The 17,950-nt window shown below is 43.5% G+C and overlaps 1 protein-coding gene across 7 annotated transcripts in view; it reads left to right on the forward strand.

Annotated features, from left to right (window-relative positions):
• The window catches only part of PEAK1 (pseudopodium enriched atypical kinase 1), a 346,940-nt gene that overhangs the window by 267,790 nt on the left and 61,200 nt on the right, over positions 1–17,950 (forward strand). For all 7 annotated transcript variants that reach the window (XM_033107849.1, XM_033107853.1, XM_033107851.1 and 4 more), the window contains one exon: positions 4,253–7,480. In XM_033107849.1, coding sequence (XP_032963740.1) covers positions 4,368–7,480 — 3,113 coding nt within the window. In that variant the 5' untranslated portion in view covers positions 4,253–4,367. The remainder of the gene's footprint in view (positions 1–4,252; positions 7,481–17,950) is intronic.

Raw genomic sequence — 17,950 nt, forward strand, 5'->3', positions numbered from 1 at the left:
GTTTTTGGTTTTTATACCACATATCAGTGAAATCATACGGTTCTCTGCTTTTTCTGTCTGACTTGTTTTGCTTAGCATTATACTCTCAAGATCCATCCATGTTGTCACAAATGTTCCTATATCATGTTTTCTTACCGCCGAATAGTATTCCATTGTGTATATATACCACAACTTCTTTATCCATTCATCTATCGAAGGACATTTTGGTTGTTTCCACGTCTTGGCCACCGTAAACAAAGCTGCAATGAACATTGGAGCACACGTGTCTTTATGTGTAGATGTTTTCAGATTTTTTGGGTAGATACTCAGGAGAGGGATTGCTGGGTCATATGGTAATTCTATTCGTAATTTTTTGAGGAAGCTCCACACTGCCTTCCATAGCCGCTGCACCAGTCTGCATTCCCACCAACAGTGTATGAGGGTTCCTTTTTCTCCACAGCCTCTCCAACACTTGTTACTATTTCTCTTGTTGATGATAGCCATTCTGGCTAGGGTGAGGTGATATCTCATTGTGGTTTTTATTTGCATTTCTCTGATGATTAGTGATGTTGAGCATTTTTTCATATGTCTATTTGCCATTTGTATGTCCTCTTTGGAGAAATGTCTCTTCAGGTCCCCTGCCCATTTTTCAATTGTGTTGTTTGTTTTTTTGTTGTTGAGTTTCATGAGTTACTTGTATATTTTGGATATTAGCCCCTTATCGGAGGCACTGTTTGCAAAAATCTTCTCCCATTCAGTTGGTTGCCTCTTTATTTTGTCGATAGTTTCTTTTGCTGTGCAGTAGCTTTTAAGTTTCATAAACTCCCATTCGTTTATTTTAGCTTTTACTTCCATTGCCTTTGGACTCAAATTCTTAAAATGCTCTTTGAACCCAAGGTCCATAAGTTTAGTACCTATGTTTTCTTCTATGCAGTTTATTGTGTCAGGTCTTATGTTTAGGTCTTTGATCCATTTTGAGTTAATTTTGGTACATGGTGACAGATAGCAGTCCAGTTTCATTCTTTTGCACGTGGCTTTCCAATTCTCCCAGCACCATTTATTGAAGAGGCTGTCTTTCCTCCATTGTATGTTTTTAGCTTCCTTGTCAAAAATTATCTGTCCATATTTATGTGGTTTTATTTCTGGGTTCTCAATTCTATTCCATTGGTCTACGTGTCTGTTTTTCTGCCAATACCATGCTGTTTTGATTATTGTAGCCCTGTAGTACAAGCTGAAGTCAGGAGTGTGATACCTCCAGTATTGTTCTTTTTTCTTAAAATTGCTTTGGCTATTCGAGGTCTTTTGTGGTTCCAAACAAATCTGATGATTTTTCGTTCTATTTCTTTAAAAAATGCCATTGGGATTTTGATGGGGATTGCATTAAATCTCTATATTGCTTTGGGTAATATGGCCATTTTAACTATGTTGATTCTTCCAAACCATGAGCACAGAATGTTTTTCCATTTCTTTGTGTCTTCAATTTCTTTCAAAAATGTCTTATAGTTTTCAGCATATAGGTCCTTCACATCCTTGGTTAAGTTTATTCCTAGGTATTTTATTCTTTTTGCTGCAATTGCAAAAGGAATTGATTTTGGTATTTCTTTTTCTGAGATTTCATTGTTAGTATATAGGAATGCAATGGACTTTTGTACGTTGATTTTGTAGCCAGCAACTTTACTGTATTCATTGATTGTTTCTAATAGCTTTTTCGTGCAGTCTTTAGGGTTTTCTATATATAGCATCATGTCATCTGCAAAGAGTGATAATTTAACTTCTTCATTTCCAATGTGGATGCCTTTTATTTCTTTCTCTTGCCTGATTGCTCTGGCAAGGACTTCCAACTCTATGTTGAAAAGCAGAGGTGATAGGGGACAGCCCTGTCGTGTTCCTGAACATAGAGCAAAGGGCTTCAGTTTTTCACCATTAATTATGAGATTAGCTGAGGGCGTCTTTGATATCTTTTATGAGTGTTTTGTCGTTTTCTGCATATAGATTTTAGAACTTGCACATATTCTGTTAAATTTATGCCTAACTATTTCATGTTTTTGGTTAGAACCACCTTTTTTAAAATGCAAAATGGATCATGTTTCCCCTGTTCAAAACCCTGCAGTGGCTTCACACTGCTGTCAGGATCAACCTTAATCTTTAAAACCCTAAAAGTTCCTGCAAGATCTGGCCCCTGCTTTCCTTTTCAGCCTAATTTTATGCCATTTCTCCCCTTAAACAAAATGTTCTAGTCTCAGACTAGCAGGAAATGGTTTTATCAACTGAGGGATATAGCTTTTAGAATATTTGAGAAACTAAATAAATGTTTTCAAACTAACACTTGAGAAATACATTTTTAACCTTATTTAGAAGAGCGGTTCAATGATCTCCAGCGGTTCGATGAACTTGGACTTCAGCTGTGTTGTTGGGCTCTGTGTGGACTTCTTTGATCTTTAAGTTAGTACTTCTCCCACTGAGGCAGAGTGCTTTATGCGTAGTGTTTACAAGGGACTTAGCTGTGTATATATCCTCTGAAGAAAGTATTTTTTTCCTCCTTGCAAACATGCTGAAACTTAGCAAAAAGGCTGGTTTTCGGACCACAACATGGATCCTGTCACTGTCATTGTACATGAATGAAGTTAAACTTTCCAGCGATTGAAATAGTTCTTACATGTACACACCTACTGACAACTTTATTAAAATACCCAAAGTATAAATGCAAGACTGTAGTGACATTCTGTGGGAAGGTCTGCAGCTATGTCCCTAAGACAAAAGAGAGAGCCACAAGATGCATTTTAAAAATAAGCCTTAAAACCAGCACATTTAACCAACCGTTGTTTATTCAGCTTCTTATGCTAGACATATAGAGAAGGGTAAGATATCATCTTTAAGTCCCAGCCTAAAGAAGCTCAAAAAACTTCTTTAAGTGAGGAAACAGACAATTAAAAATGAAAGTGCTTGTTCATGGAGATATGTTCATGGAGATAGTACCATGGAGAAATGAGTAGCCAGTGCGATTTTGAGTATAAGACTATCTGATTTTCAAGACATAAGGCTATAAGGGAGGCAAGGACCTCCCTTCATGAAAACCTAACGGGCTTGTCGTCCATCCCATAACTCAGAGGTTCCGATACCTCAATGCAAGAGAATTACCTGGAGAACTTGTTTTAATAAGTCAGATTCCCAGACTCATCCATCAGAGACTGACTAGGTACGTCTAGGGTGATTTCCCAGGTGGTTGTTATTTAGCTCACAACCTCTAGTCTGCACACTGACATTTGGTAGCCAGTGTGCCAGGTAAGCTTGATCCACAGAATAGTTAAGGTAGGTAAGAAGATGATCATATTAGTATTTTAGAAAGTTAAATCTGATAGTAGTATGGAACAGTGGAATCACTTGAGAATTCATTAAAATGCAGACTCTGACCCAGTAGGTCTGGAGTAGGACCTAAGCTACTGCTTTTCTAACAAGCTCTCAGGTGAGGCTGATAGGAGTTGACTGACGACTACACTTAGAATAACAAGGGTGGAGGCTGGATCGGAACGGAGTGAGACTACAGACATGACCATCAGGTAACAGCCTATGCAGGAATCTAGGCAAAAAGATGACGAGTATTTGAATTACTCTCAGTGTCTGGTAATGGCAAGAATGAGTTCTAGTGAAATATACTATAGACAAAATTGGCAAGACTAATTTAGGGAGTTAGTAGGATGTGGAGTTAGAAATGAGAGGTCTCAAGTATGGTCTGAAGGTTGAAGCTTAGCTACCTAGGTGGATGGTAGTGACAGTTAACTGAACTAGGATAAAAGACAGAAGAAGAAGGTGGCCTGGGGGTAGAGGAGGGATGGTTAGAGTAGACTAGTCTCTTAAAGTTGAGAAAAGGGGTAGCCAGACGGTTAGTTCTGAATGCACTGAGTTTGAAGAGTCAATGAGACATCCAAAATGTGAAGGGCGGGTAGAGGAAGAAGAACACACAATGGATAAGAAGTCAGACGGGCTGGTGGACCACAGAAGAGCACTTTCAAACCATTTCCGGGGGGGAAGGCCGTAGTATTGCCACAGAGACATCAAATAAAATATTAGATAGGGTTCAACAAGAGTGCATACAATTATTATTAAAAAACAAACTTTCCAAAATGCTGATTGGCTAGGGGGGTTCAAAAAGTACCCAACTTAGTTTTTCTCTCACTCTTTTAATTTAAGGGATGGAGCCAGTTTTTTCCAAGCCATTCGTCATGAAAGGCTTCATCGTGCCTTTTCCATTCATATTTTCTTTTTCCCCCCACAGATGGATCATACTTAACAAGAGCTGCTATGATACATAGGGGAGGTGAAAACTAACCGATGAAAGTTGTGCCATGCACTGAAAGGAAAGCATTGTCTGTGAAGTTCTATTTTTAAAAATGTCTGCTTGTAACACCTTTACTGAACACGTTTGGAAACCTGGTGAATGCAAGAACTGCTTTAAACCCAAACGCTTACACCAGCTGCCCCCAGAGCCCGAGAAGGCCCCCACCTCCCCCGGCAATGTGAAAACTAATGCCAATCACAGCAACAACCGTCGCGTCAGAAACACCGGGAATTCCCGGCCTCCTGTGGCTAAAAAACCCACTATAGCTGTGAAGCCCACTATGATGGTGGCAGACGGGCAAAGTGTGTGTGGTGAGCTTAGTATCCAAGAACACTGTGAGGACAAACCTGTCATTACAGGGAGGAGCCAAAGCAGGACAGCCGTGACGCAGAAACCACTTACTACTAATAATTATAATGCAGCTGGTATTGAAGGACTTAGCCATGTTCCTAACCCTTACGGCAGTAGTGATACTGCAAAGAAGGGATCAGGTAACAACAGTGGACTCACTGAAGTGTTGAAGGAGATAGCAGGCTTGGGTACCACCCCTCAGAGCAGAGGAAATGAAACCAACTCCCGAGAAACGTTCTTAGGAAGAATAAATGATTGCTATAAACGATCCCTGGAAAGAAAGCTTCCACCGAGTTGCATGATGGGTGGGATGAAGGATACTCAGGGCAGGCACGTCATTCTGAGTGGGAGCACAAAGGTGATCAGTAACGAAGGGGGCCGCTTCTGCTACCCGGAGTTTTCCAGTGGCGAGGAGAGCGAGGACGACGCGCTTCTTGGTGACATGGAAGAGGAGCGTGAGAGCTGGGATGAGAGTGACGAGGAGCTGCTGGCCATGGAGATTCGCATGAGAGGGCAGCCGCGCTTCGCTAACTTCAGGGCGAACACCTTGTCCCCTGTTCGATTCTGTGTGGACAAAAAATGGAACACTGTCCCTCTGCGAAATAAGTCTCTGCAGAGAATCTGTGCTGTGGATTATGATGACAGTTACGATGAAATCCTGGACGGTTATGACCAGACTCCTCTGGTGTCCTGTGGGCCAGGAAGTGCTCAGAGCGTGGTGTCAGTGGGCTCCACCTCACCAGACTCTTCCTTAACAGAAGAATCACGTTCTGAGACAGCCAGTAGTTTATCCCAGAGGGTCTGTAATAGAGGACTAGTGCCTGGGAACCCCGGAGATTCCAAGGACGTGAAGGAAAGCCTGTGTGGTGACGATCAGAAGGAGTCATCCTCACAGGCATCCAGAAGATCCGCAAAAGTTCCGGAGACACACAAAGCAGTCCTTGCTCTCCGGCTGGAAGAGAAGGATGGCAAGATTGCTGTACAAACTGAGAAGCAAGAGAGTAAAGCCTCTACAGATATCACCGGGCACGCAGTAACCATAAACCTCGTTCCTGCAGAAGAACAAGCGAAGCCCTACCGCGTTGTGAATCTCGAGCAGCCGCTGTGCAAGCCGTACACTGTGGTGGACGTGTCGGCAGCCATGGCGAGTGAGCACCTGGAGGGCCCTGTGCACAGCCCCACGACCAAAACCTCATCTTCTACTCCAGACCCTCCAGTGCTGTCACCTCCATCGACAGCAGGACAAATAAGTGCCCATTTCCAAAAGTCCAGTGCAATCCGGTACCAGGAGGTATGGACTTCCAGTACCAGTCCACGCCAAAAGATACCCAAGGTGGAGTTAATTAGTGGTGGAACTGGGCCAAATGTCCCCCCAAGGAAAAGCTGTCACAAATCAGCACCCACATCACCCATAGCTACAAACATTTCCTCCAAAACCATCCCTGTGAAGTCACCTAATTTGTCTGAAATAAAATTTAATAGTTACAACAATGCTGGTATGCCGCCTTTTCCAATCATCATTCATGACGAGCCAACGTATGCTCGGAGTTCCAAAAATGCTATCAAAGTTCCCATTGTAATCAATCCAAATGCATATGACAATCTCGCCATTTATAAAAGTTTTCTCGGCACAAGTGGAGATCTTTCAGTGAAGGAAAAAACCACGAGTATAATAAGCCATACTTATGAAGAAATAGAAACTGCAAGCAAAGTGTCTGATGACACCGCCAGCAAGGCCACCGAATGTCCCCAAGCTAAAGGGTCTGCAAACAGCACCGATCGGAAGAGGGGCTCAGTGGCCCAGAAGGTCCAGGAGTTTAACAGCTGTCTTAACAGAGGTCAGACTTCACCACAGAGAAGCTATAGTTCCGGCCGCAGCTCCCCAAACAAGGTCCACAGAACCACTCAAGAGCCTGCTGCCAAAACAGAAGGCGCCCAGGAGCCTCCGACGCCGGGCAGCGGCAGCCGGGAGAAGGCGAGCACCGTGCTTTCCCAGATCGTGGCCTCCATCCCGCCCCCACAGTCTCCGCCAGAAGTGCCCGCGTCTGGCCCGAAGGCGTGCAGTGTGGAAGAGCTTTACGCGGTTCCTCCAGATGCTGGTGCTGCCAGGACTACACCAGTCCGGCCCAAATCTCTCTTTACATCGCAGCCCAGTGGTGAGGCAGAAGCCCCGCAGAGCGCAGAAAACCTCACCACCAAAGTGCAGAAAGATCCGCTGGCAAAGCCAGTCACCAGCCCTCCTTCCAAACTAGTGACCGACCCCCACACTGAGCCCCCACCTCCCTTCCCCCCACCACGCTCTACTTCCTCCCCTTACCATGCAAGTAACCTTTTGCAGAAGCATTTCACCAACTGGACCAAGCCCACCAGCCCTCCCAGGTCCACAGAAGCTGAGTCAGTTTTGCACTCGGAAGGCAGCAGGCGGGCAGCGGATGCAAAACCTAAACGCTGGATATCATTTAAAAGCTTCTTCCGCCGTCGGAAAACGGATGAGGAGGAAGACAAAGAGAAAGACCGAGACAGAGGAAAACTGGTGGGCCTCGATGGCACAGTCATCCACATGCTGCCTCCTCCCCCGGTCCAGCGCCATCACTGGTTCGCGGAGGCTAAAGGGGAACCGAGTGAGAAGCCTGCCATTATCTTCACGTACAGGTGTGACCCTGCCCAGGGCCAGCTGGCGGCGGAGAGCTCGGCCAGGGCCGACCGGCCGGCCGGCGTGGGGAAGGCTGCCACAGAGAACGGGGCACCGCAGAGCTCTGAGAAGAACACAAGGACCCATTCTTCTCCCTCCCAGATCCCTAAAGACATGCTCAGGTATGTGAAGTAGGCTGGCAGAAGTGGGAAGATTTTTAACACATTTTCAGGTGCTGTTTTTTTATACCTTCAAGATTACACAAGAGCCATTTTTGTTTGTAAGTAGCACTTGGTGGCATCATCCATCTTTATAACTACATTCCAAGGTTACAATATTACTAAAGTGGTCTTACTGCCCTGACCAGGGTTTGTGGCCTAGACCTTCAGCTAAGTAGCTTGCTTCACCCTGGTGAGTGCCGTCTAGGAAAGCAGATCCGTCCCACTGAGCAGCGGGAAGGAAGTATGTGGCTTTGAGCTGCTGTGGTCCTGTGCGGAGCGAACAGGATGAAATGAGTCAGTGGCGAGCCTGTCCTTCCCTCAGTGTACATGAAATACTTGGTGCAAGCTGGTTGGCTTTCACCAAAGGCGTACCTGGATATACAGTACTTTATTTTAAGGGAATATTTGGTTTTTCATTGCTGTCTCTTTCTGTTCTTCCAGTGTGTGGAAAGGGGTCGGGCTGGGGGTGGCAAGCATTTCATAGTTACTTACATGTGCGTGAAATTGGAGAAGTTGGTTACTGATCTGAGACCCAGGGGAATAATCCTGAATTCAGCCAGGCAGATTGAATACCCACATCAGGTCTCTAAGCATTCGTTTTCATTAATACTTTAATTACTATTTAATGATCATGTACTCTGTGTAAGTCACATCCCAGATATTTATCTTGAATCCTTATGAGAGCCCTACTAATTGGTTTAGTTTTCCACCAGGTGAGGAAACTTAAAATCTCAGAAGTTAAGAATTGGCCGGATTTGCGCAGCTAGTAGGATCAGACTTCAAACCCTGATTTGTCTCACTCTAAGGCTTGTATTCTTCCCATAATGTTGCATTGTTCATGAACACAAGGGCGAGCAAAATGTTTGTATTTTCACAGTGTTGTCATTCGCATAAACATTTATGTTTAGGAAGTTTAACTTTTTTCTTTCTGATTTGTATTGTGAGCAAATTAATGAACGACTAATACAAACAAGCAACTGCCAACCCAGGTGTGTAACAAATGGGAGGATTTCCTTACGCCCCCGTCCTTTTCATTCTTAAACAAAGATGTGCCTGAGTAGAGCGTTCACCCGGTTCTCAGTCTTCCTCCCTCTGACTTGCAAACCTCTCCACCAGCCTTGTCTCCTCTCTGGTGAGACAGCAGACTGGTGAGAGGGCAGATTCTCTCACCAGATTTAATAATAAAAATGAATAATAAAAATTTAATAATAAAAATGAAGTGACCACTTAATGCCTTTACTTTTTCTAGCAGAATGCTAGGAGATTTTGTGTATATTTACTGAAATAAGCATTTTACATACCTCCAAGTAGTTGTCAAAATGCTAGCAAGTTCCTGTTTTCCTTAAATCCATGTAACAACAAAGCAGGTAGAGTAGTGGTTATAACTGTATTCCTGGAAAGAACAATCTTGTCATTGGGAGTTGAAAGTGGATGACAGAATGCTGTCCTCCAGTGGTAACAAAACGCACGTGTGTAGGTCGGGGTTTTACTGAGAAGAGAAGCAGTTTAAACAGCACAGGTTGGGGTTACCTATGAGGGCATGGCAGGTAGTTCTTGCAGATTGATAAATGGTTTTGCTCCTGGGTAAGCATGTCTGTGGTACATTTACCTGCACCCTGGAAGGCAGAACCGAGAAATGATTTGGCCTCTCTTCTGTGGAATGAGATCCTCTGCTGTGCTCGCATGCCACCATCTGTGGGCGTGAGGGCAGCCCAGGCCCTCGGCATGGCAGATCCTTTGCTGTCTTCAAGCTTGTATTTTCACAAATGTGGTTGTATGTGGGCCAATCTTATCTTCCAAAATCTATCCATTCTTTATAGGTAACATTAATGAGTCCAAAGGATGCTGTTGCTTTGCCCCACAGTTCTCAAATTTAACCGTGCCTCACCGCAACAACTGGAGGGCTGCTGACACACAATCGCTGGCCCACCCCCAGAGTGTCTGGTGCAGTAGGGCTCGGGCCCCGAGAATCTGCATTCCCAGCAATCCCAGGTGACACTGAAGCTGCTGCTCCTGGGCCACACTTGTTGGACCACTGACCTCACCACCATTGTAAAGACGTGCTGTAGGCTGAGTGATCATGAGGCAGTAAGTCTTCCTTAGAGGCCCACTGGAATTTTCACATCTCATAATACCCCAGACTAAGTAGAAAAAGAGGAGTTAAATAGTGTTTTTTTAACTTTCAAAAAGTTTAAAACATATTTAAAAATATAGACCATTTGATTTTATAGTAATTACCTCATTTACTTGGAGATACCATTGGTATTTACTTGAAGCAACGCTGAGAGGAAAAACTTTCCTGTCAAATGTTAACATTTGTGTTTCTGGATTGACGGTAGTGTGACCATTAAGTCACCATCCTGCACCTGGAAATACACTGCTGGAAGAAATGAAAATGCAAGTTTTGCTAAAGTAAGTGAAGAGTCTAAATCCAAGTATATATGAGGAATGAAAAAGACTCCACTGCAGGCCAGACCTTAGGTTCTGAAAGATGAGGGATTTTGTAGAGCCTTTCATTATGGGGTTAGATTGTCACTAAGATTTATTTGACTGTTCAGGCAGCATAAATTGAATATTTTAATGGTGTCATATGTGTACATTTGGGACAAACGGTGGAAAGATTATCACACTGATGAAATAATTGGCTTTGACCCCTGCTTTGGCTGTCTGTTTGGTCCTTCCATGGACAGCGGCTATAATGATACCTGTCACATGGAATTAATCAGAGGAGATAATGTGAAAACACATAAAAGACCTAGCACAGGATCTACACATTGGGTGCTTTGAAATGTTAGTGGCCCCTCTGCCGTCAATGTGGCAAATGCTAAAACTATGTGCGGAGTGGACAGAAGCACAAAAACCAGGGTGATCAAATCAGCTTAAAGGAGACTTCTCAGAAATGAAATGCAAACCAGATCTTAAAAGACAAATAGGATTTTGCCAGCTGGTTGTAAAAGAGATTGTAGGCAAAGAATAAAATATGCAAAGTCACAGAGGTGATTGTGGCAAACAAGCGGGATAGGAGACTGGAAGAGGATCGTGGAGACCAGAGGTTCTTCACATGTGGGCCATGTGAGGTCAAATCGTGATCCTGCGAAAGTCATCATTCTCACAATGCCAAGACATGATTTGTCCCTTTCACTGTGTTGGCATTTGCACTGATGGTGCAGAACCAATAGTGGATAAAACTACTTACACCTTAGCACAAATCAAAGTCATGGCACCATTTTGTACTAATAGATTTTTTTAAAAAAAACAAAAACATTGGTTTCACTTAAGAATGTCCTTGATGAAGTTGTAAATGTTACTAAATCTCAACCTTTGAATATATGTCTGTTTAAAAATTCTGTGTAATGAAACAGAAAGTACACATAGAGTATTTCTATGTGTACCAAAGTGTAGTAGTTGTCTTAAGGAAAAACGCTTGTAAAATGGTTCGTTTCAAAATTTAAGTTACAAAGCCCCCTTTTGCAAGGGCCACCTTGAAAGAACAAGTGGCAGAGCAGCTGTGGTTATTCACACTTGGGTGTTTGGTAGATATTTTCTTAAGAATGAACGTAAGGGTCCAATTACTTCAAGGAAAACAACTGACAGTGTTTGTTGCCAATGATAAAATTAAAACTTTCAAGCAAAAATAAGAATTTTTGAAAACTTCATTTACCACCATGACCTTGACAACGTCCTAATATTTAACCCTTTTTCTGACAAGATAGTTGGTGGTATGGCAGAACGATTTTCTGTTATTATATAATGAAATGTGTCACCATTTGGAAGAACTGCATAACTCAGTGAACCAGTAACTTCCAATTGACCCACAAGTAAAACTGCTTTAGACTAATGGATATTAATGTAACTGAGTACAACAGTTCATTGATGTGGTTTCAGATTCCACATTGCAAGTAACCTTTAAGGAACTACCACTTAACTAAGTTCTGGTATACGAGTAGTACCAAAGAGGAAAATCCACAGTTACCTAAAAGGCCATTAATATAGTCCTGCCTTTCCCGCCTGCATATCTGGATGAGACCAGATTTTTTTTCATATACTTTAGCCCAAACATGTCACAGCAGATTGAATACAGAAGCACACATGAGGATTAAGGCAGATAGTAAAGAGATTTGAAAAAAATATTTAGGTTAATATTTAAAGCATTTATTTTTTTAATGAATTAGTAACGTTTTTTAATTTTCTCAATTTTAATTGTGAATATAATAAGTGTCAGTAGATAAAATTCATATGAACAAGAGCCCTTGCAGTTCTCAATAATTTTTAACAGTGTTAAGGAATCCTGAGAAGAAAAAGATTCAGAACTACTGAGACAGACTGTGAATAGCCTTGCATGATGCATTGAAATGTTTGGCCTTTATCTCATAGATTTTGTAGCAGAAACAGTTTTTAAGAGGGAAAGCAGTGTGAGTTGTTTTTGTTTTTGTTTTTTAATAAAATCTCTTCTGGCAGTAGTATTGAAAATGGACTGGAAGGTGGAAATACTGGTGCTAAGGGTACCAGTTAAATTTTGATTCATGGACATCATTTCTATCTGACTAGTCTGGATCAAGAGAAGTTTATTCAGTGTGGTTAGTCTGGTCTGTGACTCCACTATTGCTTTTTAGAAGCAGTAGCCTACCTGCCGTCTCTGCAGCTCTTTGGCATCCCAGCATGGAGAATAGTATTGCACAACGTGCAAAATGCAAACACTGGAATGAGACAGAGATGTGAATTCTGACTGGAGCACCGGGGTGGTATGACTTCTGGCTTACCCTTTCTTAGCCGGGGTTTCCGCACCGGTATAAGAGGGATAATGTTATAGGAAACAAGGGTTCTTGGCTTCACGTAGGAAAGAGTTCAAACATGAGTGGATACGGAGATTAAAGTAAAAGTAAGTTTATTTAGCAGAGAGTAAGTAAGAAAACAAAGGCCACCCCACAAACAGAGTGGTGGTCTCTACTCTCTAATGGAGAGAGACCCCCTCCATCCCGGCCTAGGGTTTATGTGTGTTTTCTGCTTCCATAGAAAATTCGCTGGTATGAAGGAAGGAAGGCTAGAAGAACAATCGTAAGTTTATTTTTTAACTTCAGTAAGATGCAAGAAGGATAGGGGCAGGTTTGTCTTGAACTCTTATAAAGCACAACCTGTGTTTTCCTTCTGTGGCCTTCACCGTGGCTGGTCCTAATGGTCTTTCAGTGATTTGCTGGGTCATTGATCAGCATCTGCCTGAGCTCTTGTCTTGGAGCCATAGGCAGCAGGCTTGGAATCCAAGCTCCAAGTTCCTTCTTTTGTAAAAAGAGTCCTCATGTCCCTTCCCTATATCAATACTAATACCTAGCTATGGAGATATTAAGAGGACTATGATAAAATTAAAACTTTCAAGCAAAAATAAGAATTTTTGAAAACTTCCATTTACCACCATGACCTTGACAACGTCCTAATATTTAACCCTTTTTCTGACGAGATTGTTGGTGGTATGGTATACCTGTAAAGCGCCTAGCAATACGTGTTAACCTTTACAAATTACGCTTAGGGCGCCAGGATTTAAGGTTGCTTAATGTTCTGCCCCTTCAGTCTATTCTTAGAACAGCCGAGAGCGCTTTCCTAAATGTAAATCCGGTCATATCCCCACACTGAAGAAGGCCTGTATATGTGCCCTCTGTCTACCTGAGACTTAGTCTTACTCTCTTGCTCATGAACCGCCAATTATTCTGGCTGGCTTTCTTTCTGAGTGCTTTGTATGTAATGCTGACCGTGGAATCAGTACTGCAGGACTTCCTCTTAATGTAAACCATCTTAAAATGGGTCCTTTTATTTATTTTCATTTTATCTTAAACCTTTTATGATAGAAAAAGTTTAAACATATACAACAGTAGATAGATCGGTAAAACGAAGCCCCATTTAGACCCAGACCCACACGTCAACAACTAACAATTGTCACCTATCTTGTTTCTTCTGCACACCTATCCCTTCCCCCCATTATTTTGAAGCAAATCCCAGACATCATTTCATTTGTAAATGTTTCAGTATGTATCTCTAAAGGATAAGTTATTTTTCTTTCTTTTTTTTATCATAACTATCTATATATCAAAAAGGGTTCTTTAAACTTGAATGGCTAACCCTTGGCTAAGCATCATCTGGCATCAAGACTTTAAATATTATATGTATTCTGATGACTCCCGAATTTATATCTCCATCCCTGACCTGATTCACACACAAGTTTCCACTTGGTATCTCTACTTAAAGGTCAAATGGACATCTCAAAGGAAACATGTCCGAAACAGAACTCTTGACTTTTTCTTCCTACAAATCTGTACCATCCCAAATCTTCCCTTCTTGGTACATGGTCCCACCATCCACTCAGTTGCTCAAGCCAAAAACTAGGAGTCATCCTTGGTTCTTCTCTTTTACTCACCCTCTACATCCAAAATGTCAGGAAGTCTTGTTGACCTCTAAAATATATCCTAAATCTATTTACTTCTCACCATCTCATCTTCTACCACCCTGGTCAACTCACCATCACTTTCACTTGGTTTACTGAAGTATTTTCTTAATTGATCTCCCTTGCCTAATCTCTTGCCCCCTCTAATCTAGTATCTCTAGGAAACCTTTAGTATTCTTTTTAAAATGCAAATCCCATTGTTTCAGCACAGTGAAGCAAGTGAAGTCCCTGTGTAATATGACCTCTGCATACCTGTTTTACCGATCTCCTACTCACTACCCTTAGTAGTCTTTCCGATAAACTGTGGTTTATCACTCTTGATTTTTGTCTAAAATTATGTGTATTTCATAATTGGCAGGCAATATCAATTGCCAATCACATACATGTCCTTAAGATTTTAGTTCAAAAAAATTTTTTCTAATCAGTTAGAAAAACGTAGTTAATGTCTACAAAAATGACCGTAACTCACCCCAGGTAACGAGAACACTCCCAGCCCCCAGGTGTCATTTGCCCTGTGAGTAGCCCCCGGCCTTTAGCTAGGCTTGCTAGTTCCACCAGTCCTGAACATCATGTGCCTACTGAGCAAGACCCTAGCATGCCCTGGATGCCATGTAAGTCTGGTTTCTCTAGTAGGACTCCCGGAGCCATCTCAGGAACCCAGCTGTGCCTCACTGCTGGGATTCAGCGCAGGCCTTAGCCAACGTCTGTTTCTGTCAGGCACACCTCGCTTCCTTAGGAATGCTGTTCGCCTATGCGAGCCTTCCTTTACCCTTCCCAGACCTTGCGATCCTCTCAGTCCTTCGCACCAAGCTACAGTCCTCAGTAAAACAGGAGTCAATCCTAACAGCCCTGCAATCCATTCCAAGGTTGGCAAACTATGGCCTGCATGCCAAGTCTAACCTGCCTTCTCATCCTTTCACATGCTGCCTAAGGCTTCTTCTCCACTATAACAGCAGAACCGAGCAGTTGCAACAGGCACATGTGGTCTGGAAAGCCTGAGATATTTCCTCTCTGACCCTTCACAGAAAGAGTTTGCTGATCCCTGCACTAAACCGTAATAGCTGATTTGCCAGTGGCTGTCCGGCATGCTAGGGGCATACAGCCCTGCTAGCCCAACACTAGACAGGTCCGCTGCTTCTAAATGACCAGAATCTGGGTCTTTTTATATACGTGTGTGTGCACATACAGTGTGGGGAAAAAGAGTCCAAACCCTTCGTAGACTGGTAAAATGTGACGTTCTTCTCTCTGGAAAGTTAGAAGCTTACATTTTTAAATGCATACGTTCAAGTTATATCTTAATTTGCATCATGTCCTCTCCACTGAGAGCAAGCATCCTGCCAAAGTCACCCTTTCATGCTTAGGACCAAGCCGGCCTCTGCAGATCAAATTCCTATTTCTCATAAAAAAAAAAAATTGGAGCCAGAAGTTGCAAGGAGCTCCTTGCTCTCCTGTTCGCATATTCTTTGCTATAAAGAAACTTTTGGACTGTTAGCGTTTATAAAGATCACGTTTACATTTTCTGAAATGTTGTTCCTAAAGTTTACATGAGTTCATTAAGTCCTTACTGTTCAATTTTTAAATAACCGTGTTTTACAGAAAACTGAGAAATACCTCCCTCGTTCCTAACAGAATGATGCAGAATGGATATTATTCTGTGACCAAGAGGGGTGGTCTTCAGATAGCTCTATGTCCCTTTCCCTTCTGGAAGGTGAGGACACTCCAGAGAAGCAAGCTGGCTTGCATAGAGTCTCATAATGAATATGTTCCAAAGTGAAGACCCACCCTGAGAATTCCCTGACTGACTGGATCGGTATCATTTCCTTGTTTGCCAAAGGAACCTGAATCGGTATCTTATTATGTAATTCTCACAACACTTTCATTGTCTCAGTTGTCCCACATCTGTGACAGTGCATCTCTCCCGGTTTATAGGAAACTGAGAAGCTGAGAGGCTCAGGGCCACTGTGCAAGTAGGTGGCAGACCAGACTCTGACGTCAGGGTGTCTGGCCCCCGCAGTGACTTTGTTGCTGTCTTGTGGTGACTTTGAGTCTGTTGGTGTCTGCCATGTCTTATAAAGTCGGCCCGAGCACGATAGGGCACGTGACCAGTCAGGGCCAAAGGGTGTTACTGACCACTGACCTGCCACACGGTCAGCGATACTCAGCGCAGGTGTCGTAGTTCACTCTCCTGGAAGCGCTTTACGTGCATTTCCTAGTTAAGGCAACCCCCTGCGAATGTCACCACACCTATCTTATAGGTGCATAATGGGAGGCATGGCAGAGCAGCACTGGTGACAGAACGGAAATTAAATTGCAGTTCCTAATTTCTAGACCTGAATTCAGACCTCCAGGCCATAGTTTTAGTTGGTGATTATTTAGCATCACTGCATTAGAGTATTGATTATGGTCATCAGGTGACATTTAAAGTTTTGGTTCCAGGACAAGCAGTTTGTCCTCACTGGTACCTCGGTAATGGTGACGAACTAATAGCAGAGAGAGAGGCTTGCCTGAAAAGAACCGTGGTGATAGTTGTGTATGCTGGTTACCGGAATGACTGGCCTGGGAGTCAGCCATTGGACCCTCTGTGCTGCTGGCACCAGGGTGAAGCTGCACCCCACATCCAGGCAGACGTCCTGCTCCTCTGGCTTTCTAGTGGGGGGCAGCTCCCACCCCTGCTCTGTGGGCACCCACTTTGCAACCTGTCCCAATTTCCTTCTCCATGTGGGACAGGGAGAAATTTTGCTGGGAGGAGTGTGGCTGCAGACCCTGCTGATGTTCTCTAGTGCCTTGTTGCTAAGATCCTCGATCTGATTTATTGGACCTGTTTCCTGAGTGCTTGCCGTGGTCATCAGTCCCTTGCTGTATGCGGCAGCTCGGGCTGCCATACCAGAATACATAGATGGGGTGGCTTAAACAATAGACATTGATTTTCTCACAGTTTTCTGGCCAGAAGTCCAGGATCAATATTCCCACTGCTTTGCTTTCTGGTGAGGACTCTCTTCCTGGCTTGCAGACGGCTGCCTTCTCACTATGTCTTCACTTTCCTCAGTGAGGGAGGGAGGCAGGGTGGAAGGGAGGGAGGAAGGGAGGGAGGGAGGGAGAGAGAGAGAGAGAGAGAGAGAGAGAGAGAGAGAGAGAGACGCCAAGCTCTCTGGTACCTCTTCTTATAAGGACACTAATTCTATCTGATCTCATTTAACCTCAATTTTTAGAGGCCCCGTCTCCAAATACAGCCGCACTGGGGGGGTTAGGGCTTCAACATGTGAATGTGAGGGTGACACAAACATTCACTTCATAGCACCTGCCATGGGTGTTCAGAGAAAGAAGAGTCTCCATGGATAGTAAGATATCATGGGCAATGTGAGACTTGAATAGTCTTTAAAGACTGGCTGAGTTCGGAATAGATGGAAAGAAGAAGGGAGGCAGCTCTAGGAAGGGAAATTAGGCACGGCAAAGGTGTAGAATGTGGTGTGTCCAGGCAGCAGGGAGTTACAAGGTGGAAGCACTTTGGCTCGTCTGGAGCTGAAGGACTGTATGTCAGAAAGCTTGGGATGAGGACAGAGACGTGCTTTGCAGCCTCATGGTGATAGGTCCTGAAGACGTGCCGGTGGTCGGGATCTGACTCCACAGTCTCAGGCTCTGTGGATGGTGTGGAGCAGAGGAACAGCAGAACCAAAAGTATTTTAGGAAGAGCCCCCTGGATGCAGTGGCCCCTCCTCCTGTAGCAGTTCTTGCTGTCACAGGGGCCTGCCTTTGTGCTCACCTCAGTCCTCTGTTGACACAAAGAGCTGAGACGGTGCTGCATGTGGGAAGACTTGACTTACTGCTGGTGTCACACACGAGTGCGAGTTTGCTGTTTCTTACTTTCACAGTGGTTTTCATCCAGCCAGGACTTCTAATAAAAATCATACTAGACCAAATCTTCACTTTCTAACACCTTGTGAGTTTGTATAATTGTATTCCAAGAATAAACTTCAGAAGGTAGGGATTGGTCCCCAAACACC

Source organism: Rhinolophus ferrumequinum, chromosome 6, assembly GCF_004115265.2.
Source record: "Rhinolophus ferrumequinum isolate MPI-CBG mRhiFer1 chromosome 6, mRhiFer1_v1.p, whole genome shotgun sequence".
Taxonomy (NCBI): Eukaryota; Metazoa; Chordata; class Mammalia; order Chiroptera; family Rhinolophidae; genus Rhinolophus; species Rhinolophus ferrumequinum.